We start from the raw sequence: 18,027 nt of genomic DNA, 5'->3' as shown, positions 1-18,027 counted from the left end.
CCTTCTCATAAATGAAACATTGAGGTTTTATACCATTAGTTGATACAATGTATTTTTTTTTTCTGCTTGCGCATACATTTTGCAATACATCTAGCAAATTTTAATATAGCTGTTAGCTATTTTCTTTATATTTCTAAGAAGCAATGTTTAAAGGAAAATATTTACCGCTGCAAGCTATGCATTTCTTTTGGAAAATATTAATTTTTGAGATTGTAGCCCATTAGGCTGTGCCGACTAGTATTTCCTTCCTGAATGCTCTGTCTCTTGTGTTCTGAGGATCTTGCGGTTTCCCTTGTTTTATTTAGATCACTGAGCCTCGGTACAGTTCCCCGTACTCGTGGCCGCTCAACAATATACTAGTTCTGCAAAAGAAATGGGAAATTAAGAGAAAAATGAAAGCCATTGGCTGGGCTGGAAAGAACGTGGAACAGGTCAGTGATATTTGTGCCATTGATCCAGACCTGAAATTGATGATTTTGTGCTTCCTGCCTGGCATTTTTCCCCTTGTTTGCTTAATTTACAGTTGGGGTTTTCCTTTGGAGCCACTGGCCTTTTCTGTATGTCACCTGCATTAACTGCTGCTCTATTATAGTCTTTACGGGATTCGGTCTGTAGGTCGACACTGTCTAGGTCCACTATTGGTCAACAGTAAGTAGGTCGACATGGTTTCTAGGTCGACATGGTTTCTAGGTCGACATGACAAAAGGTCGACATGAGTTTTTGTTTTTAAAAACATCTTTTTCATACTTTACAATCCACGTGGACTACAATTGGGAATGGTAACCTGTGCCGAACGCAGCGAGGCACCTTGCCCGAAGAATGGTGAGCGAAGCGAGGGGACACGGTTCACTAATTGGGGTTCCCGGTCACTGTACGGAGAAAACGACTCCCAAAAAAGTTTTAAAAAAAACTCAAGTCAACCTTTTCTCATGTCGACCTAGAGTCCCTGTCGATTTAGAAACCATGTCAGTCTACTTACTGTCGACCAATAGTGGTTGACCTAGACACGGTCGACCTAAGTCTAATCTACCTAACATACCACACCCAGTCTTCACATATCGTTTCCTGGGGAACACCTAGCGGTGTCCTGTCTGTATGGGTCAGTTATAAATGTGCATAATTTGCGGAAACACCATGTATTTTGTGCACGTAAATGCATCTACTAGCACATACCAAAGAGCACACCCTTTTTCTGTTTTGGGAAGTACCGCAGAGCAACGGATATCTATGTAACAGTGGTTCCCAAACACTGTTCTCAAAGACCGCTAACAGTTCACGTTTTCCAGGTCTCCTCACGGAATCACAAGTGAAATAATTAGCTCCACCTGTGGATCTTTTAAAATGGGTCTGTGATTAATAAATACACCTGTGCACCTCTGTGTGATCTGGAAAACGTGAACTGTTATGCTAGGTACTCACGCATAGATATATCTGCAGATCAATTGATCTGCAGATATATCCATAGACGGACCGGGCAGTGTTGTGCATACACACTGCCGCGCCTGCCCAGTTGTGGTGTCAATCACCGACGGCGTCTGTAGCAAGTGCCCGTACACACAGCATGATGCGCCAATATATTGTTGGATATATTGGGCGTCTGCTGTGCTGCAGGTCCGACGCAAGATGTTTGAATGACCGTGTTCAGACATATCACTTGTACACACTGGTCGACGGGCAAGCAAAATATCGGCCATTCAGTAGAACGGCCGAAACAGAGACCAGTGTGTACCCAGCATTAGGGGTCCTTGAGGACCAAGTTTGGCAACCAATGGTGGGATCATCAAAGCAATAAATACTTGCCTATAATTACTTTTGGACCACCCCTTCATTACAGCTTTCAGGGTTTTCCCCCACAGTTGCAGCATATTTGACCCTCATTCATCTGTCACATCATTACCTTTATTGTTTGTATTATATTAGTAGAAATTTTAATTAATATTATTATTACCATCCTTTATATGGCACCACAAGGGATCATCGGCGCCTTGCAAAGTACATAAATAGAAGTAGTATGAACAAAGCTAAAAAGAAAGTGAATTACGGTACAGAACACTGCAGGGGGAAGCGGTGACAATATCGCTAGTCGCGATCCCAGAGGTCACTATGCGACACCGGGATCCCGACTAGTGGTGAAATACCGACGCCGTAATCCCGGCGCCACAGGCTTTCCTCCCTCTGTGGGTGTCCACGACAGCAGTGGGAAGGAGATGATGGTATAAGTGAGGGAAGAGGAGCCTGCTCGTCAGAGCTAGTAAGCTAAATATGAGCTGCATTATACTTATTTCTTTTACCCAGGTTATACTCTCAAATCATGAAAAGTCAATGATTTGACATGTAGTAAGCCAAAAATGTCCAGAATTCATATGTCTTCATTATGACAATTCACCTGAGTTAGAAAATAAGAGGGATATTCAATTTTGCCCGAAGAGACATCGGGAGTAAAAACCCCCGATGTGTCTTCGGGTGCTGCGGTCGGGCTATTTGATTAGCTCGGCCGGTAAAAGTTGCAGTTACATCTGTAAACACACTGGTTCAGTGAAACCTGTGTGTTTTCGGGGGAAATAGCCCCGTTTTCGGATGAAACCGGGCTGTTATCTGGGATTTTGCTTCTCCTGCCGGAGGCAGGTGAAACAAAATCCCCAATAAGCCGTGACATGCGCCAGCTTATCGGGGCTAATTAGATAGCGCCCCCGCTAAACTTTAACACCCGCAATCGGCGCAGGAAATTGAATATCCTAGTTTTAAGGTTTGGGGGCCTTATTTCAACCTTAGCTAATTTGGTACACCTCCCCCATACGTTTCCTGACGAGGAATCCCCATAATTCCATTATTGCATATGTGTAAAACTACTACTAAACAGTGAACTCCGCTCCTGAATAGACAGGAGGAGAGTGCAATCAAGCTATGCTCCCCATTTACCTCACCCCTAAGTGCTGCAACGTCCAGCTCTCTGCTTTCATATGCCAAGTGTGCGGAACCTGTAACTACATAACCGTAATGGTGTGCGGGAATGTCTACGTTGTACACAGGGGCGTCTTAAGCGAGGAGGGGGCCCGTGTGCAGACTCCGGGCAGGCCCCCTCCTGTCCATGGCGCCGTAGGCTCCGACAATGTGTCGGCGCCTACTGCGCTTGCGCAGGTCTCAGGAAACATGGGCCCACCATGTTCCGGAGACAAAATTCAAACTGCACATGTGCGGCGGCCATTTAGGAGGGGATTTTTTGCGCAACAGATGCGGCTGCAGCGCCCGACGCTGGATCCCGGAGAGGTGAGTACTAAAATATGGGTGCAGTGTGGGCTACCCCGGGGCCCGTTTGTGCCGCACACATTGCACCCATGATAGAAACGCCAATGGTTGTACACAGGTTTACAACCACCTGTGAGGATCACTGGTATATATATATATTTCTCTAACGTCCTAAGTGGATGCTGGGGACTCCGTAAGGACCATGGGGAATAGCGGCTCCGCAGGAGACTGGGCACATCTAAAGAAAGCTTTAGGACTATCTGGTGTGCACTGGCTCCTCCCCCCATGACCCTCCTCCAAGCCTCAGTTAGATCTCTGTGCCCGAACGAGAAGGGTGCACACTAGGGGCTCTCCTGAGCTTCTTAGTGAAAGTTTTAGATTAGGTTTTTTATTTTCAGTGAGACCTGCTGGCAACAGGCTCACTGCATCGAGGGACTAAGGGGAGAAGAAGCGAACTCACCTGCGTGCAGAGTGGATTGGGCTTCTTAGGCTACTGGACATTAGCTCCAGAGGGACGATCACAGGCCCAGCTTGGATGGGTCCCAGAGCCGCGCCGCCGGCCCCCTTACAGAGCCAGAAGGCAGAAGAGGTCCGGAAAATCGGCGGCAGAAGACGTCCTGTCTTCAACAAGGTAGCGCACAGCACTGCAGCTGTGCGCCATTGCTCTCAGCACACTTCACACTTCGGTCACTGAGGGTGCAGGGCGCTGGGGGGGCGGCGCCCTGAGACGCAATAAAAACACATTGGATGGCAAAAAAATGCATCACATATAGCTCCTGGGCTATATGGATGCATTTAACCCCTGCCAGAATCCATAAAAAAGCAGGAGAAAAGTCAGCGAAAAAGGGGCGGAGCCTATCTCCTCAGCACACTGGCGCCATTTTCCCTCACAGCTCCGTTGGAGGGAAGCTCCCTGTCTCTCCCCTGCAGTCACTACACTACAGAAAGGGTTAAAAAAAGAGAGGGGGGCACTAATTAGGCGCAGTATTAACTATACAGCAGCTATAAGGGGAAAAACACTTATATAAGGTTATCCCTGTATATATATATAGCGCTCTGGTGTGTGCTGGCAAACTCTCCCTCTGTCTCCCCAAAGGGCTAGTGGGGTCCTGTCCTCTATCAGAGCATTCCCTGTGTGTGTGCTGTATGTCGGTACTTTTGTGTCGACATGTATGAGGAGAAAAATGATGTGGAGACGGAGCAGATTGCCTGTAATAGTGATGTCACCCCCTAGGGGGTCGACACCTGAGTGGATGAACTGTTGGAAGGAATTACGTGACAGTGTCAGCTCTGTATAAAAGACAGTGGTTGACATGAGACAGCCGGCTACTCAGCTTGTGCCTGTCCAGACGTCTCATAGGCCGTCAGGGGCTCTAAAGCGCCCGTTACCTCAGATGGCAGATATAGACGCCGACACGGATACTGACTCCAGTGTCGACGGTGAAGAGACGAATGTGACTTCCAGTAGGGCCACACGTTACATGATTGAGGCAATGAAAAATGTTTTACACATTTCTGATAATACGAGTACCACCAAAAAAAGGGGTATTATGTTCGGTGAGGAAAAACTACCTGTAGTTTTCCTGAATCTGAGAAATTAAATGAGGTGTGTGATGATGCGTGGGTTTCCCCCGATAACGGATAATTTCTAAAATGTTATTGGCATTATATCCTTTCCCGCCAGAGGTTAGGGTGCGTTGGGAAACACCCCCTAGGGGGGATAAAGCGCTCACACGCTTGTAAGGGCTCTACCTTCGCCTGAGATGGCCGCCCTTAAGGATCCTGCTGATAGAAAGCAGGAGGGTATCCTAAAAGGTATTTACACACATACTGGTGTTATACTGCGACCAGCAATCGCCTCAGCCTGGATGTGCAGTGCTGGGTTGGCGTGGTAGGATTCCCTGACTGAAAATATTGATACCCTAGATAGGGACAGGATATTTTTGCCTATAGAGCATTTAAAAGATGCATTTTTATATATGCGTGATGCACAGCGGAATATTTGCCGACTGGCATCAAGTCTAAGCGCGTTGTCCATTTCTACCAGTAGAGGGTTATGGACACGTCAGTGGTCAGGTGATGCGTATTCCAAACGGCATTTGGAAGTATTGCTTTATTAAGGGAGGAGTTATTTGGGGTCGGTCTTTCAGACCTGGTGGCCACGGCAACAGCTGGGAATTCCACGTTTGTACCCCAGGTCGCCTCTGAACATGAGAAGACGCCGTATTATCAGGCGCAGTCTTTTCGTGGACAAGCGGGCAAAAGGTTCCTCATTTCTGCCCCGTGACAGAGGGAGAGGAAAAAGGCTGCAGAAATCAGCCAGTTCCCAGGAACAGAAACCCTCTCCCGCCTCTGCCAAGCCCTCAGTATACGCTGGGGCTTTACAAGCAGAATCAGGCACGGTGGGGGGCCCGTCTCAATGAATTTCAGCGCGCAGTGGGCTCACTCGCAAGTAGACCCCTGGATCCTTCAGGTGATATCTCAGGGGTACAAATTAGAATTCGAGACGTCTCCCCCTCGCCGTTTCCTAAAGTCGGCTTTACCGATGTCTCCTTCTGACAGGGAGACAGTTTTGGAAGCCATTCACAAGCTGTATTCCCAGCAGGTGATAATCAAGATACCCCTCCTGCAACAGGGAACGGGGTATTATTCCACACTGTTGTGGTACCGAAGCCGGACGGCTCGGTGAGACCGATTCTAAATCTAAAATCTTTGAACACTTACGTACAGAGGTTCAAATTCAAGATTGAGTCACTCAGAGCAGTGATTGCGAACCTGGAAGAAGGGGACTACATGATGTCTCGGGACATCAAGGATGCTTACCTTCATGTCAAAATTTACCCTTCTCACCAAGGGTACCTCAGGTTTATGGTACAGAACTGTCACTATCAGTTCAGACGCTGCCGTATGGATGGTACACGGCACCCCGGGTCTTTACCAAGGTAATGGCCGAAATGATGATATTCCTTCGAAGGAAGTGAATTTTAGTTATCCCTTCCTTGGACAATTCCCTGATAAGGGTAAGATCCAGGGAACAGTTGGAGGTCGGTGTAGCACTATCTCAGGTAGTGTTGCGGCAGCACGATTGGATTCTCAATATTCCAAAATCGCACCTGGTTCCGACGACGTGTCTTCTGTTCCTAGGGATGATCCTGGACACAGTCCAGAAAAAGGTGTTTCTCCCGGAGGAGAAAGCCAGGGAGTTATCCGAGCTAGTCAGGAACCTCCTAAAACCGAGCCAAGTCTAAGTGCATCAATGCACAAGGGTTCTGGGTAAAATGGTGGCTTCCTACGAAGCAATCCCATTTGGCAGATTCCACGCAAGAACTTTCCAGTGGGACCTGCGGGACAAATGGTCCGGATCGCATCTTCAGATGCATCAGCGGATAACCCTGTCACCAAGGACAAGGGTGTCCCTCCTGTGGTGGTTGCAGAGTGCTCATCTTCTAGAGGGCCGCAGATTAGGCATTCAGGACTGGGTCCTGGTGACCACTGATGCCAGCCTGCGAGGCTGGGGAGCAGTCACACAGGGAAGGAATATCCAGGGCTTATGGTCAAGCCTGGAGACATCACTTCACATAAATATCCTGAAGCTAAGGGACATTTACAATGCTCTAAGCTTAGCAAGACCTCTGCTTCAAGGTCAGCCGGTGTTGATCCAGTCGGACAACATCACGGCAGTCACCCACGTAAACAGACAGGGTGGCACAAGAAGCAGGAGGGCAATGGCAGAAGCTGCAAGGATTCTTCGCTGGGCGGAAAATCATGTGATAGCACTGTCAGCAGTATTCATTCCGGGAGTGGACAACTGGGAAGCAGACTTCCTCAGCACGACCTCCACCCGGGAGAGTGGGGACTTCACCCAGAAGTCTTCCACATGATTAAAAACTCGACAGGTATTGCGCCAGGTCCAGGGACCCTCAGGCAATAAGCTGTAGACGCTCTGGTAACACCGTGGGTGTACCAGTCAGGGTATGTGTTCCCTCCTCTGCCTCTCATACCCAAGGTACTGAGATTGATAAGATGGAGAGGAGTAAGCACTATATTCGTGATTCCGGATTGGCCAAGAAGGACTTGGTAACCGGAACTTCAAGAGATGCTCACGGAGGATCCGTGGCCTCTACCTCTAAGAAGGGACCTGCTCCAGCAAGGACCCTGTCTGTTCCAAGACTTACCGCGGCTGCGTTTGACGGCATGGCGGTTGAACACCGGATCCTGAAGGAAAAAAGGCATTCCGGATGAAGTCATCCCTATCCTGATCAAAGCCAGGAAGGATGTAACCGCAAAAACATTATCACCGCAATTGGCGAAAATATGTTGCGTGGTGCGAGGCCAGTAAGGCCCGACGGAGGAAATTCAACTGGGTCGATTCCTACATTTCCTGCAAACAGGAGTGTCTATGGGCCTGAAATTGGGGTCCATTAAGGTTCAAATTTCGGCCCTGTCAATTTTCTTCCAAAAAGAACTCTCTTCAGTCCCTGAAGTTCAGACGTTTGTAAAAGGGGTACTGCATATACAGCCTCCTTTTGTGCCTCCAGTGGCACTTTGGGATCTCAATGTAGTTTTGGGTTCCAAAAGTCACATTGGTTTGAACCACTTAAATCTGTGGAGTTAAAATATCTCACATGGAAAGTGGTCATGCTGTTGGCCCTGGCCTGGGCCAGGCGCATGTCAGAATTGGCGGCTTTATCCTGAAAAAGCCCTTATCTGATTTTCCATTCGGACAGGGCGGAATTGAGGACTCGTCCTCAGTTTCTCCCCAAGGTGGTTTCAGCGTCTCACCTGAACCAACCTATTGGTGGTGCCTGCGGCTACTAGGGACTTGGAGGCCTCCAAGTTGCTAGACGTTGTCAGTGCCCTGAAAATATATGTTTCCAGGACGGCTGGAGTCAGGAAATCTGACTCGCTGTTTATCCTGTGTGCACCCAACAAGCTGGGTGCTCCTGCTTCTAAGCAGACTATTGCTTGTTGGATTTGTAGTACAATTCAGCTTGCACATTCTGTGGCAGGCCTGCCACAGCCAAAAATCTGTAAATGCCCACTCCACAAGGAAGGTGGGCTCATCTTGGGCGGCTGCCCGAGGGGTCTCGGCTTTACAACTTTGCCGAGCAGCTACTTGGTCAGGAGCAAATACGTTTGTAAAATTCTACAAAATTGATATCCTGGCTGAGGAGGACCTGGAGTTCTCTCATTTGGTGCTGCAGAGTCATCCGCACTCTCCCGCCCGTTTGGGAGCTTTGGTATAATCCCCATGGTCCTTACGGAGTCCCCAGCATCCACTTAGGACGTTAGAGAAAATAAGAATTTACTTACCGATAATTCTATTTCTCATAGTCCGTAGTGGATGCTGGGCGCCCATCCCAAGTGCGGATTGTCTGCAATACTTGTACATAGTTATTGTTACAAAAATCGGGTTATTATTGTTGTGAGCCATCTTTCAGAGGCTCCTCTGTTATCATGCTGTTAACTGGGTTCAAATCACAGGTTATACGGTGTGATTGGTGTGGCTGGTATGAGTCTTACCCGGGATTCAAAATCCTTCCTTATTGTGTACGCTCGTCCGGGCACAGTATCCTAACTGAGGCTTGGAGGAGGGTCATGGAGGGAGGAGCCAGTGCACACCAGATAGTCCTAAAGCTTTCTTTAGATGTGCCCAGTCTCCTGCGGAGCCGCTATTCCCCATGGTCCTTACGGAGTCCCCAGCATCCACTACGGACTATGAGAAATAGAATTATCGGTAAGTAAATTCTTATTTTTTTTTAAATCACAGTTGTATTAAGGTCATACCCGTCAACATCATTAAAGAAGAAATCGGTACAAATCCAAACAGGGGGCGTGGCCACACGGCCCTGCTACAGTAGTCAATAGGACAAGGGAGAAGCTGAAAATCGGTACAAAGCCTTTTTGGCCGGCACAGACCATTAAAAAAAAAAAAAACGGTACTGTAGCAGCCAAAAAAGGTACCGCTGGAGGGTATGTAAGTTTATACCTCAGTAAGGTCACACTCTCTAGTATCATGGCTGTTCCGGTCCACTATATGGCTTATTTCATTGTCTGTAGTGGACACGAGTTTCCTTTTGGAAAAATTCACAAATCAATTGTATAAATAGTTTGACAAATTCATGGTTAGTGTTTGTTTCTTCGTATGGTGTTAGTATGCTTTTATTTATTAAACTAGACTTTTTCTCTGAGAGCAACCCAAGAACAGTTTGGTGTTATAGTCTAGCTATCGCTGAATGACTGTTTCTTATTTCATGTGCTTAATCTGCGCTGTGAAAGGTATTTCAAGCATGTTTCAGCTATGTGATGAGAAATGACAAGACAGCACCTTAAGTAAATCTGTGTGGGTATGCATAGGAAGAAATTTGTGTTTAATTACCAGTTACATAGTGATCGTTATCAGGAACATGTTAGTCACGCAGAGCTCACATACTTTACTGGATTCCTTACACACAAGCTGACCATATACTTACACTGGGTCTGTCAGTGAGGTTGGAAGAGGACTGCTCATACAGGATTATTACTATCTCCTTCTGGCTGTAAGGAGCAAATGTATTAAGCATCGGATTTTCAGGGGTGTGCAATCCAATGGGCTTCATCGTGGATTGACTCAAGGTTTGCAGTGCAATATCCAACATTACGCAGGTCATTTAGACCAGTGGTTCTCAACCGCGGTCCTCAATTACCCCCAACAGTTTGTTTTCCAGGTCTCCTCACGGGATTGCAAGTGAAATAATTTGCTCCACCTGTGGGTCTTTTAAAATGTGTCGGTGAGTAATGAATACACCTGTGCACCAGTTAGGTGACATGGAAAACATGAGCTGTTGGGGGTACTTGACGACAGAGGTGGAGAACCACTGATTTAGACCTTCTAAAAAGAACCCATTGGTTAGAAAATGCCTATCCTGCTGCGGTTTACAATCTCGTCTGCATTTTAACCCTGTTGCTTAATAAATATAGCCCTGAGTTCTGAACTAGTTACAGAAAGGCATTGCACTGGTTTGATTGCCACATGCTGTGGTGTGAGGCCTGTTGGCAGATATCACAGTATGTGTAGCTCGTTTTGCGCCATATATGTACTTTGGTTATTTGGATGTTTCTCTTACGTCCTAGAGCAGTGGTTCTCAAACTCTGTCCTCAGGACCCCACACAGTGCATGTTTTGCAGGTAACCCAGCAGGTGCACAGGTGTATTAATTACTCACTGACACATTTTAAAAGGTCCACAGGTGAAGTTAATTATGTCACTTGCAATTCTGTGAGGAGACCTGCAAAACATGCACCGTGTGGGGTCCTGAGGACAGAGTTTGAAAACCTGTGTCCTAGAGGATGCTGGGGAGTCCGTAAGGACCATGGGGTATAGACAGGCTCCGCAGTAGACATGGGCACTTTAAGACCTTTAATGGGTGTGAACTGGCTCCTCCCTCTTTGCCCCTCCTCCAGACTCCAGTTAGATCCTGTGCCCAGAAGAGACTGGTCACACACTAGGGGAGCTCTACCGAGTTTCTCTAGAAAATAGACTTTGTTAGGTTTTTTATGTTCAGGGAGCACTGCTGGCAACAGACTCCCTGGTTCGTGGGACTGAGGGGAGAGAAGCAGACCCACTTTCCTGCACTGATGGGCTCTGCTTCTTAGGCTACTGGACACCATTAGCTCCAGAGGGTCTGAACACTGGTGTCGTCTAGCTGTTCGTTCTCGGAGCCGCGCCGCCGTCCTCCTCCTCACAGAGCTGGAAGATAGAAGCCGGGTAAGTATAGGAAGAAAGAAGACTTCACAGGCGGCAGAAGACATCAGAGCTTCGGAAGGTACCGCGCAGCGCGCCTTTGCTCCCGCACGAACACGAGGCACTGCAAGGGTGCAGGGCGCAGGGGGGGTGCCCTGGGAAGCAAAGATTACCTCATAAAAACGACAGGCAAGCTATATACACTGCATTGCAGGGTATTTAAGACCCCCGCCAGTATAAATATTAGCGGGACCGAAGCCCGCCGTCGAGGGGGCGGGGCTTCGTCCCTCAGCTCTAACCAGCGCCATTTTTCTCCACAGCCTGGCTGCAGAGACGCTGCTCCCGGACCCTGCCCTGATATCTACAAGTATCAGGGTGCAAAACGAGGGGGGGGCACAATATTTGGTGCTGATTTGATATAGATATATATATATATATATATATCTATCTATCTATCTATCTAACGCGCTATACAGGTCTGGGGTATTGTTATTTCTCTAACGTCCTTGAGGATGCTGGGACTCCGTAAGGACCATGGGGAATAGACGGGCTCCGCAGGAGGTAGGGCACTTTAAGAAAGCTTTGGACTCTGGGTGTGCACTGGCTCCTCCCTCTATTCCCCTCCTCCAGACCTGTGTTTTACACTGTGCCCAGAGCAAGATGGGTGCACTGCAGAGAGCTCTCCAGAGTTCTCTGCCTAGAAGCATTTTTGTTTGGATTTTTTCTTTCTACCTTTTACTACTTTTTCACAGGGAGCACTGCTGGCAACAGGCTCCCTGCATCGAGGGACTGAGGAGAGAGGAGCAGACCTTCTTGTCAAAGATAGGCTCTGCTTCTTCGGCTACTGGACACCATTAGCTCCAGAGAGGGTGAACGCAGGTTCTTACTGGGCGTCCACCCCCGGAGCCGCGCAGCCGTTCTCCTCACAGAGCTAGAAGTACAGAAGACAGAAGTCGTCAGGCGGCAGAAGCCTTCAGCTTCACTGAGGTAACGCACAGCACTGCAGCTGTGCGTCATTGCTCCCATACACCTCACATACTCCGGTCACTGTAAGGGTGCAGGGCGCAGGGGGGGGTGCCCTGGGCAGCAATATAAACCTTTGCATGGCAAAAAGACTATATACATGTACAGGTGGGCTCTGTACATGTATATAAAAGAGCCCCCGCCATATTTTACTAAGTTTGAGCGGGACAGAAGCCCGCCGCCGAGGGGGCGGGGCTTCTCCCTCAGCACTCACCAGCGCCATTTTCTCTCCACAGCACTGCTGAGAGGAAGCTCCCCGGACTCTCCCCTGCTTACACACGGTGAAAGGGTGCTTAAAAGAGAGGGGGGGGGGCACATAATTGGCGGTTTACATATTATACAGCGCTGCTGGGGAAAAACAATTTGTGTTGGTCTCCAGGGTTATTGCGCTGGGGTGTGTGCTGGCATACTCTCTCTCTCTCTGTCTCTCCAAAGGGCCTTGACAGGGATACGGTCTTCAGGAAAGGGGTTCCCTGTGTGTGTGTGAAGTGTGTCGGTACGCGTGTGTCGACATGTTTGACGAGGAAGGCTCGCTTAATGTGGAGGGGGAGTGCTTGAATGTCAGGTCGCCGTCGGCAACGCCGACACCGAAATGGGTGGATATGCTGAATGTCTTGAATGCAAATGTCAATCTATTGCATAAAAGATTAGACAAGGCTGAAGCTAGGGATCAGTCAGGTAGCCAGTCCATGCCTGTCCCTGGGGCGCCAGGTCTTTCGGGGTGTCAGAAGCGCACCATATCCCAGATCGATGACACATATACCGACACAGATACTGACTCTAGTGTCGACTATGAAGATGCAAAATTACAGCCAAAGGTGGCTAAGGGTATACGGTACATGATTATGGCCATTAAAGAGGTTTTGCATATTACTGAGGAACCCCCTGTCCCTGACACGAGGGTACACATGTATAAAGGGAAAAAGCCTGAAGTCACTTTTCCATCCTCATTTGAATTAAGTGACTTGTGCGAAAAGGCTTGGGAATCTCCGGATAGGAGACCACAAGTTCCCAAAAGGATTCTCATGGCGTGTCCTTTTCCACAAACTGATAGGATATGCTGGGAATCTTCGCCAAAAGTTGACAAGGCGCTGACACGTTTGTCCAAAAATGTGGCACTGCCTTCTCAGGATACGGCTTCCCTCAAGGAACCTGCTGATCGCAGGCAGGAAATTACCTTAAAGCACATTTACAATCATTCTGGTACTATTGCTCGACCGGCTTTGGCGTCGTCCTGGTTTGTAGTGCGGTTGTAGCATGGGCAGATTCCTTATCTACGGAAATTGACACCTTAGATAGGAACGCCATTCAAATGACCATAGAGCATATCAGAGATGCTGCCTTGTATATGAGGGATGCTCAGAGAGACATTTGTTTATTACGCTCCAGAATAAATGCTGTGTCTATTTCTGCTAGGCGGCTCTTGTGGACCCGACAGTGGACGGGAGATGCCGATTCAAAGCGGCATATGGAGTCCTTGCCTTACAAAGGGGTGGAGTTGTTTGGAGACGGCCTCTCGGATCTTGTCTCTACGGCTGGTAAGTCAAATTTCTTACCTTATGTCCCCCCCGCAGCATACAAAAAAGGCACCTCATTATCAAATGCAGTCCTTTCGTTCCAATAAAAACAAGAAGGTACGTGGATCATCCTTTGTTGCCAGAGGGAAAGGCAGGGGAAAAAGCTAGTTCCCAAGAGCAGAAGTCCTCCCCTGCGTCTGCAAAGTCCACCGCATGACGCTGGGGCTTTCCGAGGGGAGGCAGATCTGGTGGGGGCTCGTCTTCGATTTTTCAGCCACGTCTGTGTTCACTCGCAGGTGGATCCCTGGGCATTAGAGATTGTTTCTCAGGGATACAGGCTGGAATTCGAAGACTTGCCTCCTCGCCGATTTTTCAAATCTGCTCTGCCGGCTTCCCCGTCAGAGAGGGAGCTAGTGTTGGCAGCAATACAAAAATTGTATATTCAACAGGTGATTGTCACAGTTCCTCATCTCCAGCAAGGAGAGGGATATTACTCAACCCTGTTTGTGGTCCCGAAACCGGACGGTTCGGTCAGACCCATTTTAAACCTGAAATCTCTGAACCTGTACTTGAAGAGGTTCAAGTTCAAAATGGAATCACTCAGGGCGGTCATCGCCAGGCTGGAGGGGGGGGATTGGATGGTGTCCCTGGACATAAAGGATGCTTACCTTCATGTTCCGATATTCCCCCTGCATCAGGCGTTCCTGAGATTTGCAGTGCAGGACTGTCACTACCAATTTCAGACGTTGCCGTTTGGGCTTTCCACGGCCCCGAGAATTTTCTCCAAGGTAATGGTGGAAATGATGGTGCTCCTGCGCAGGCAGGGGGTCACAATTATCCCATACTTGGACGATCTCCTCATAAAGGCGAGATCTCGGGAGAGGTTGCTGGACTGCGTGTCTCTGTCCATGAAGACGTTGCAGATACACGGCTGGATTCTCAATATACCGAAGTCCCAGCTAGTCCCTACAACGCGTTTGACATTTTTGGGGCTGATTCTAGACACAGACCAGAAAAAGGTTTTTCTTCCGATCGAAAAGGTTCAGGAACTCCTAGCCATGGTCAGGAACCTATTAAAACCAAAAAAGGTTTCAGTGCATCATTGCACGCGGGTCCTGGTGAAGATGGTGGCTTCCTACGAGGCCATCCCTTTCGGCAGGTTCCATGCGAGGACTTTTCAATGGGACCTCTTGGACAAGTGGTCCGGGTCCCATTTACAAATGCATCAAAGGATCACACTGTCTCCCAGGACCAGGGTATCTCTCCTGTGGTGGCTGAACAGTGCTCACCTACTAGAAGGTCGCAGGTTCGGCATTCAGGACTGGGTCCTGGTGACCACGGACGCAAGCCTCCGAGGCTGGGGAGCAGTGACACTGGGAAGAAATTTCCAAGGTCTCTGGTCAAGCCTAGAGTTTTGTCTCCACATCAATGTCCTGGAGTTGAGGGCCATATACAACGCCCTGCGTCAAGCGGAGGAATTGCTTCGGAGAAAACCGGTTCCGATTCAGTCAGACATGTCACGGCAGTGGCTCATATAAACCGCCAAGGCGGAACAAGGAGCAGAATGGCCATGGCAGAAGCGACCAGGATTCTACGCTGGGCGGAAGGCCATGTAAGCGCGCTGTCAGCGGTGTTCATCCCGGGGGTGGACAACTGGGAGGCGGACTTACTCAGCAGGCACGACCTGCATCCGGGAGAGTGGGGACTTCATCAAGAAGTCTTCGCACAGATCACGGATCGTTGGGGACTGCCTCAAATCGACATGATGGCATCCCGTCTCAACTAAAAGCTAAAGCGGTATTGCGCCAGGTCAAGGGACCCTCAGGCGGTAGCGGTTGACGCTCTGGTGACACCTTGGGTGTTCAGATCGGTCTATGTGTTTCCTCCTCTTCCTCTCATACCCAAGGTGTTGAGAATAATACGAAGAAGCAGGGTCAGAACAATACTCATTGTTCCGGATTGGCCACGGAGGACTTGGTATCCGGAGCTGCAAGAGTTGCTCGCAGGGGATCCGTGGCCTCTTCCTCTAAGGCAGGACCTGCTGCGGCAGGGGCCCTGTCTGTTCCAAGACTTACCACGGCTGCGTTTGACGGCATGGCGGTTGAACGCCGGATCCTAGCGGAAAAAGGGATTCCGGAGGAAGTCATTCCTACCCTGATCAGGGCTAGGAAAGATGTGACGTTAAAACATTATCACCGTATATGGCGGAAATATGTTTCTTGCTGTGAGGCCAGAGCTGCTCCTATGGAGGAGTTCCATTTGGGCCGTCTACTCCACTTCCTTCAAACAGGAGTGACTTTGGGCCTAAAATTAGGGTCCATAAAGGTCCAGATTTCGGCCTTATCCATTTTCTTTCAAAGAGAATTGGCCTCTATTCCTGAAGTACAGACCTTTGTGAAGGGAGTGCTGCATATTCAGCCTCCTTTTGTGCCTCCGGTGGCGCCTTGGGATCTTAACGTGGTGTTACTTTTCCTCAAGTCGCCTTGGTTTGAACCACTCAAAACTGTGGAGTTAAAATACCTCACGTGTTAAGTGGTCATGTTGTTGGCGTTCGCTTCGGCAAGACGTGTTTCCGAATTGGCGGCTTTATCACATAAAAGCCCATACTTGGTTTTTCACGTGGATAGGGCAGAGTTGAGGACTCGCCCTCACTTTCTGCCAAAAGTGGTCTCATCTTTTCATGTGAACAAACCTATTGTCGTGCCTGTGGCTACACGGGACTTGGAGGATTCCGAGTCCCTGGATGTAGTCAGGGCTTTGAAGATTTATGTGACCAGAACGGCTAGAATCAGGAAGACTGAAGCTTTGTTCGTTCTGTATGCGGCCAACAAGGTTGGCGCTCCTGCTTCAAAGCAGACTATTGCTCGCTGGATCTGTAACACAATTCAGCAGGCACATTCTACGGCAGGATTGCCGTTACCGAAATCGGTTAAGGCCCACTCCACTAGAAAAGTGAGCTCTTCTTGGGCAGCTGCCCGAGGGGTCTCGGCATTACAGTTGTGCCGAGCAGCTACTTGGTCGGGGACAAACACCTTTGCAAAGTTCTATAAGTTTGATACCCTGGCTGAGGAGGACCTCCTGTTTGCTCAATCGGTTCTGCAGAGTCATCCGCACTCTCCCGCCCGTTTGGGAGCTTTGGTATAATCCCCATGGTCCTTACGGAGTCCCAGCATCCTCAAGGACGTTAGAGAAAATAAGATTTTACTTACCGGTAAATCTATTTCTCGTAGTCCGTAGAGGATACTGGGCGCCCGTCCCAAGTGCGGACTTCTTCTGCAAGACTTGTATATAGTTATTGCTTACATAAGGGTTATATTCTAGTTTTCGGTGGTACCGTGGCTATGTTGTTGTTCATACTGTTAACTGGGTAAGTTTATCACAAGTTATACGGTGTGATTGGTGTGGCTGGTATGAATCTCGCCCTTAGATTTACAAAAATCCTTCCTCGTACTGTCCATCTCCTCTGGGCACAGTTTCCCTAACTGAGGTCTGGAGGAGGGGCATAGAGGGAGGAGCCAGTGCACACCCAGAGTCCAAAGCTATCTTAAAGTGCCCTATCTCCTGCGGAGCCCGTCTATTCCCCATGGTCCTTACGGAGTCCCAGCATCCTCTACGGACTACGAGAAATAGAATTACCGGTAAGTAAAATCTTATTATTTTAGACTGTGGCGGCATTGAGTGTGAGCTGGCCAACTTCCTCTCTGTCTCTGCAAAGGACCTCCTTGTGGGTCTGTGCCCTATAATTCAGTGTGTGTGGGGGGGGGTGGGGTGGGTGGGGGGGGGGGGGGGTGTGTCGGTACGTGTGTGTCGACATGTCTGAGGCGGAAGGCTATTCGAGGGAGGAAGAGGAGCAAAATGTGATAGTGACTGCGTCGGCACCGCCGACTGCTGATTGGGTAGACATGTGGAATGTTTTGAATGCAAGTGTGGCTTTATTGCATAAAAGGTTGGACAAAGTGGAGTCTCAGAACCAAGCATGGAGTCAATCCATGGATATTGCTGTGTCTCAGAACCCATCAGGGTCACAGTTTCGTCCCTTTACCCAGATAGCAGACACTGATACCGACACGGATTCCGACTCCAGTGTCGACCTATGATGAGGCGAGATTACACCAACGGGTGACCAAGAGTATTCAGTACATGATTGTAGCAATAAGGGATGTATTACATATCACAGAGGACCCTTCTGTCCCTGAGAAGAAACGTGAGGTAACGTTTCCCCCATCTCATGAACTGAACGCTCTATTTGAAAAGGCTTGGGAAACTCCAGACAAGAGGCTGCAGGTTCCCAAGAGAATTATTATGGCGTATCCTTTCCTCTCACATGACAGGTTACGGTGGGAATCCTCTCCCTCGGTGGATAAAGCCTTGACCCGGTTATCCAAAAAAGTGGCCCTACCGTCCCCGGACACGGCGACACTAAAGGATCCTGCGTCCCGCAAGCAGGAAACCACTTTAAAATCAATTTATGCGACTACGGGAGCCCTCCTCAGACCGACAGTTGCGTCGGCATGGGTGA

At 48.9% G+C, this 18,027-nt stretch overlaps 1 protein-coding gene across 2 annotated transcripts in view; it reads left to right on the top strand.

Annotated features, from left to right (window-relative positions):
• MTX2 (metaxin 2) overlaps positions 1 to 18,027 on the top strand; it is a 202,762-nt gene that overhangs the window by 164,685 nt on the left and 20,050 nt on the right. For both annotated transcript variants that reach the window (XM_063933397.1, XM_063933398.1), the window contains one exon: positions 306 to 431. In XM_063933397.1, coding sequence (XP_063789467.1) covers positions 306 to 431 — 126 coding nt within the window. The remainder of the gene's footprint in view (positions 1 to 305; positions 432 to 18,027) is intronic.

Source organism: Pseudophryne corroboree, chromosome 7 (genome assembly GCF_028390025.1).
Source record: "Pseudophryne corroboree isolate aPseCor3 chromosome 7, aPseCor3.hap2, whole genome shotgun sequence".
Classification (NCBI taxonomy): Eukaryota; Metazoa; Chordata; class Amphibia; order Anura; family Myobatrachidae; genus Pseudophryne; species Pseudophryne corroboree.
This window is presented reverse-complemented; position numbering and strand designations above follow the sequence as displayed.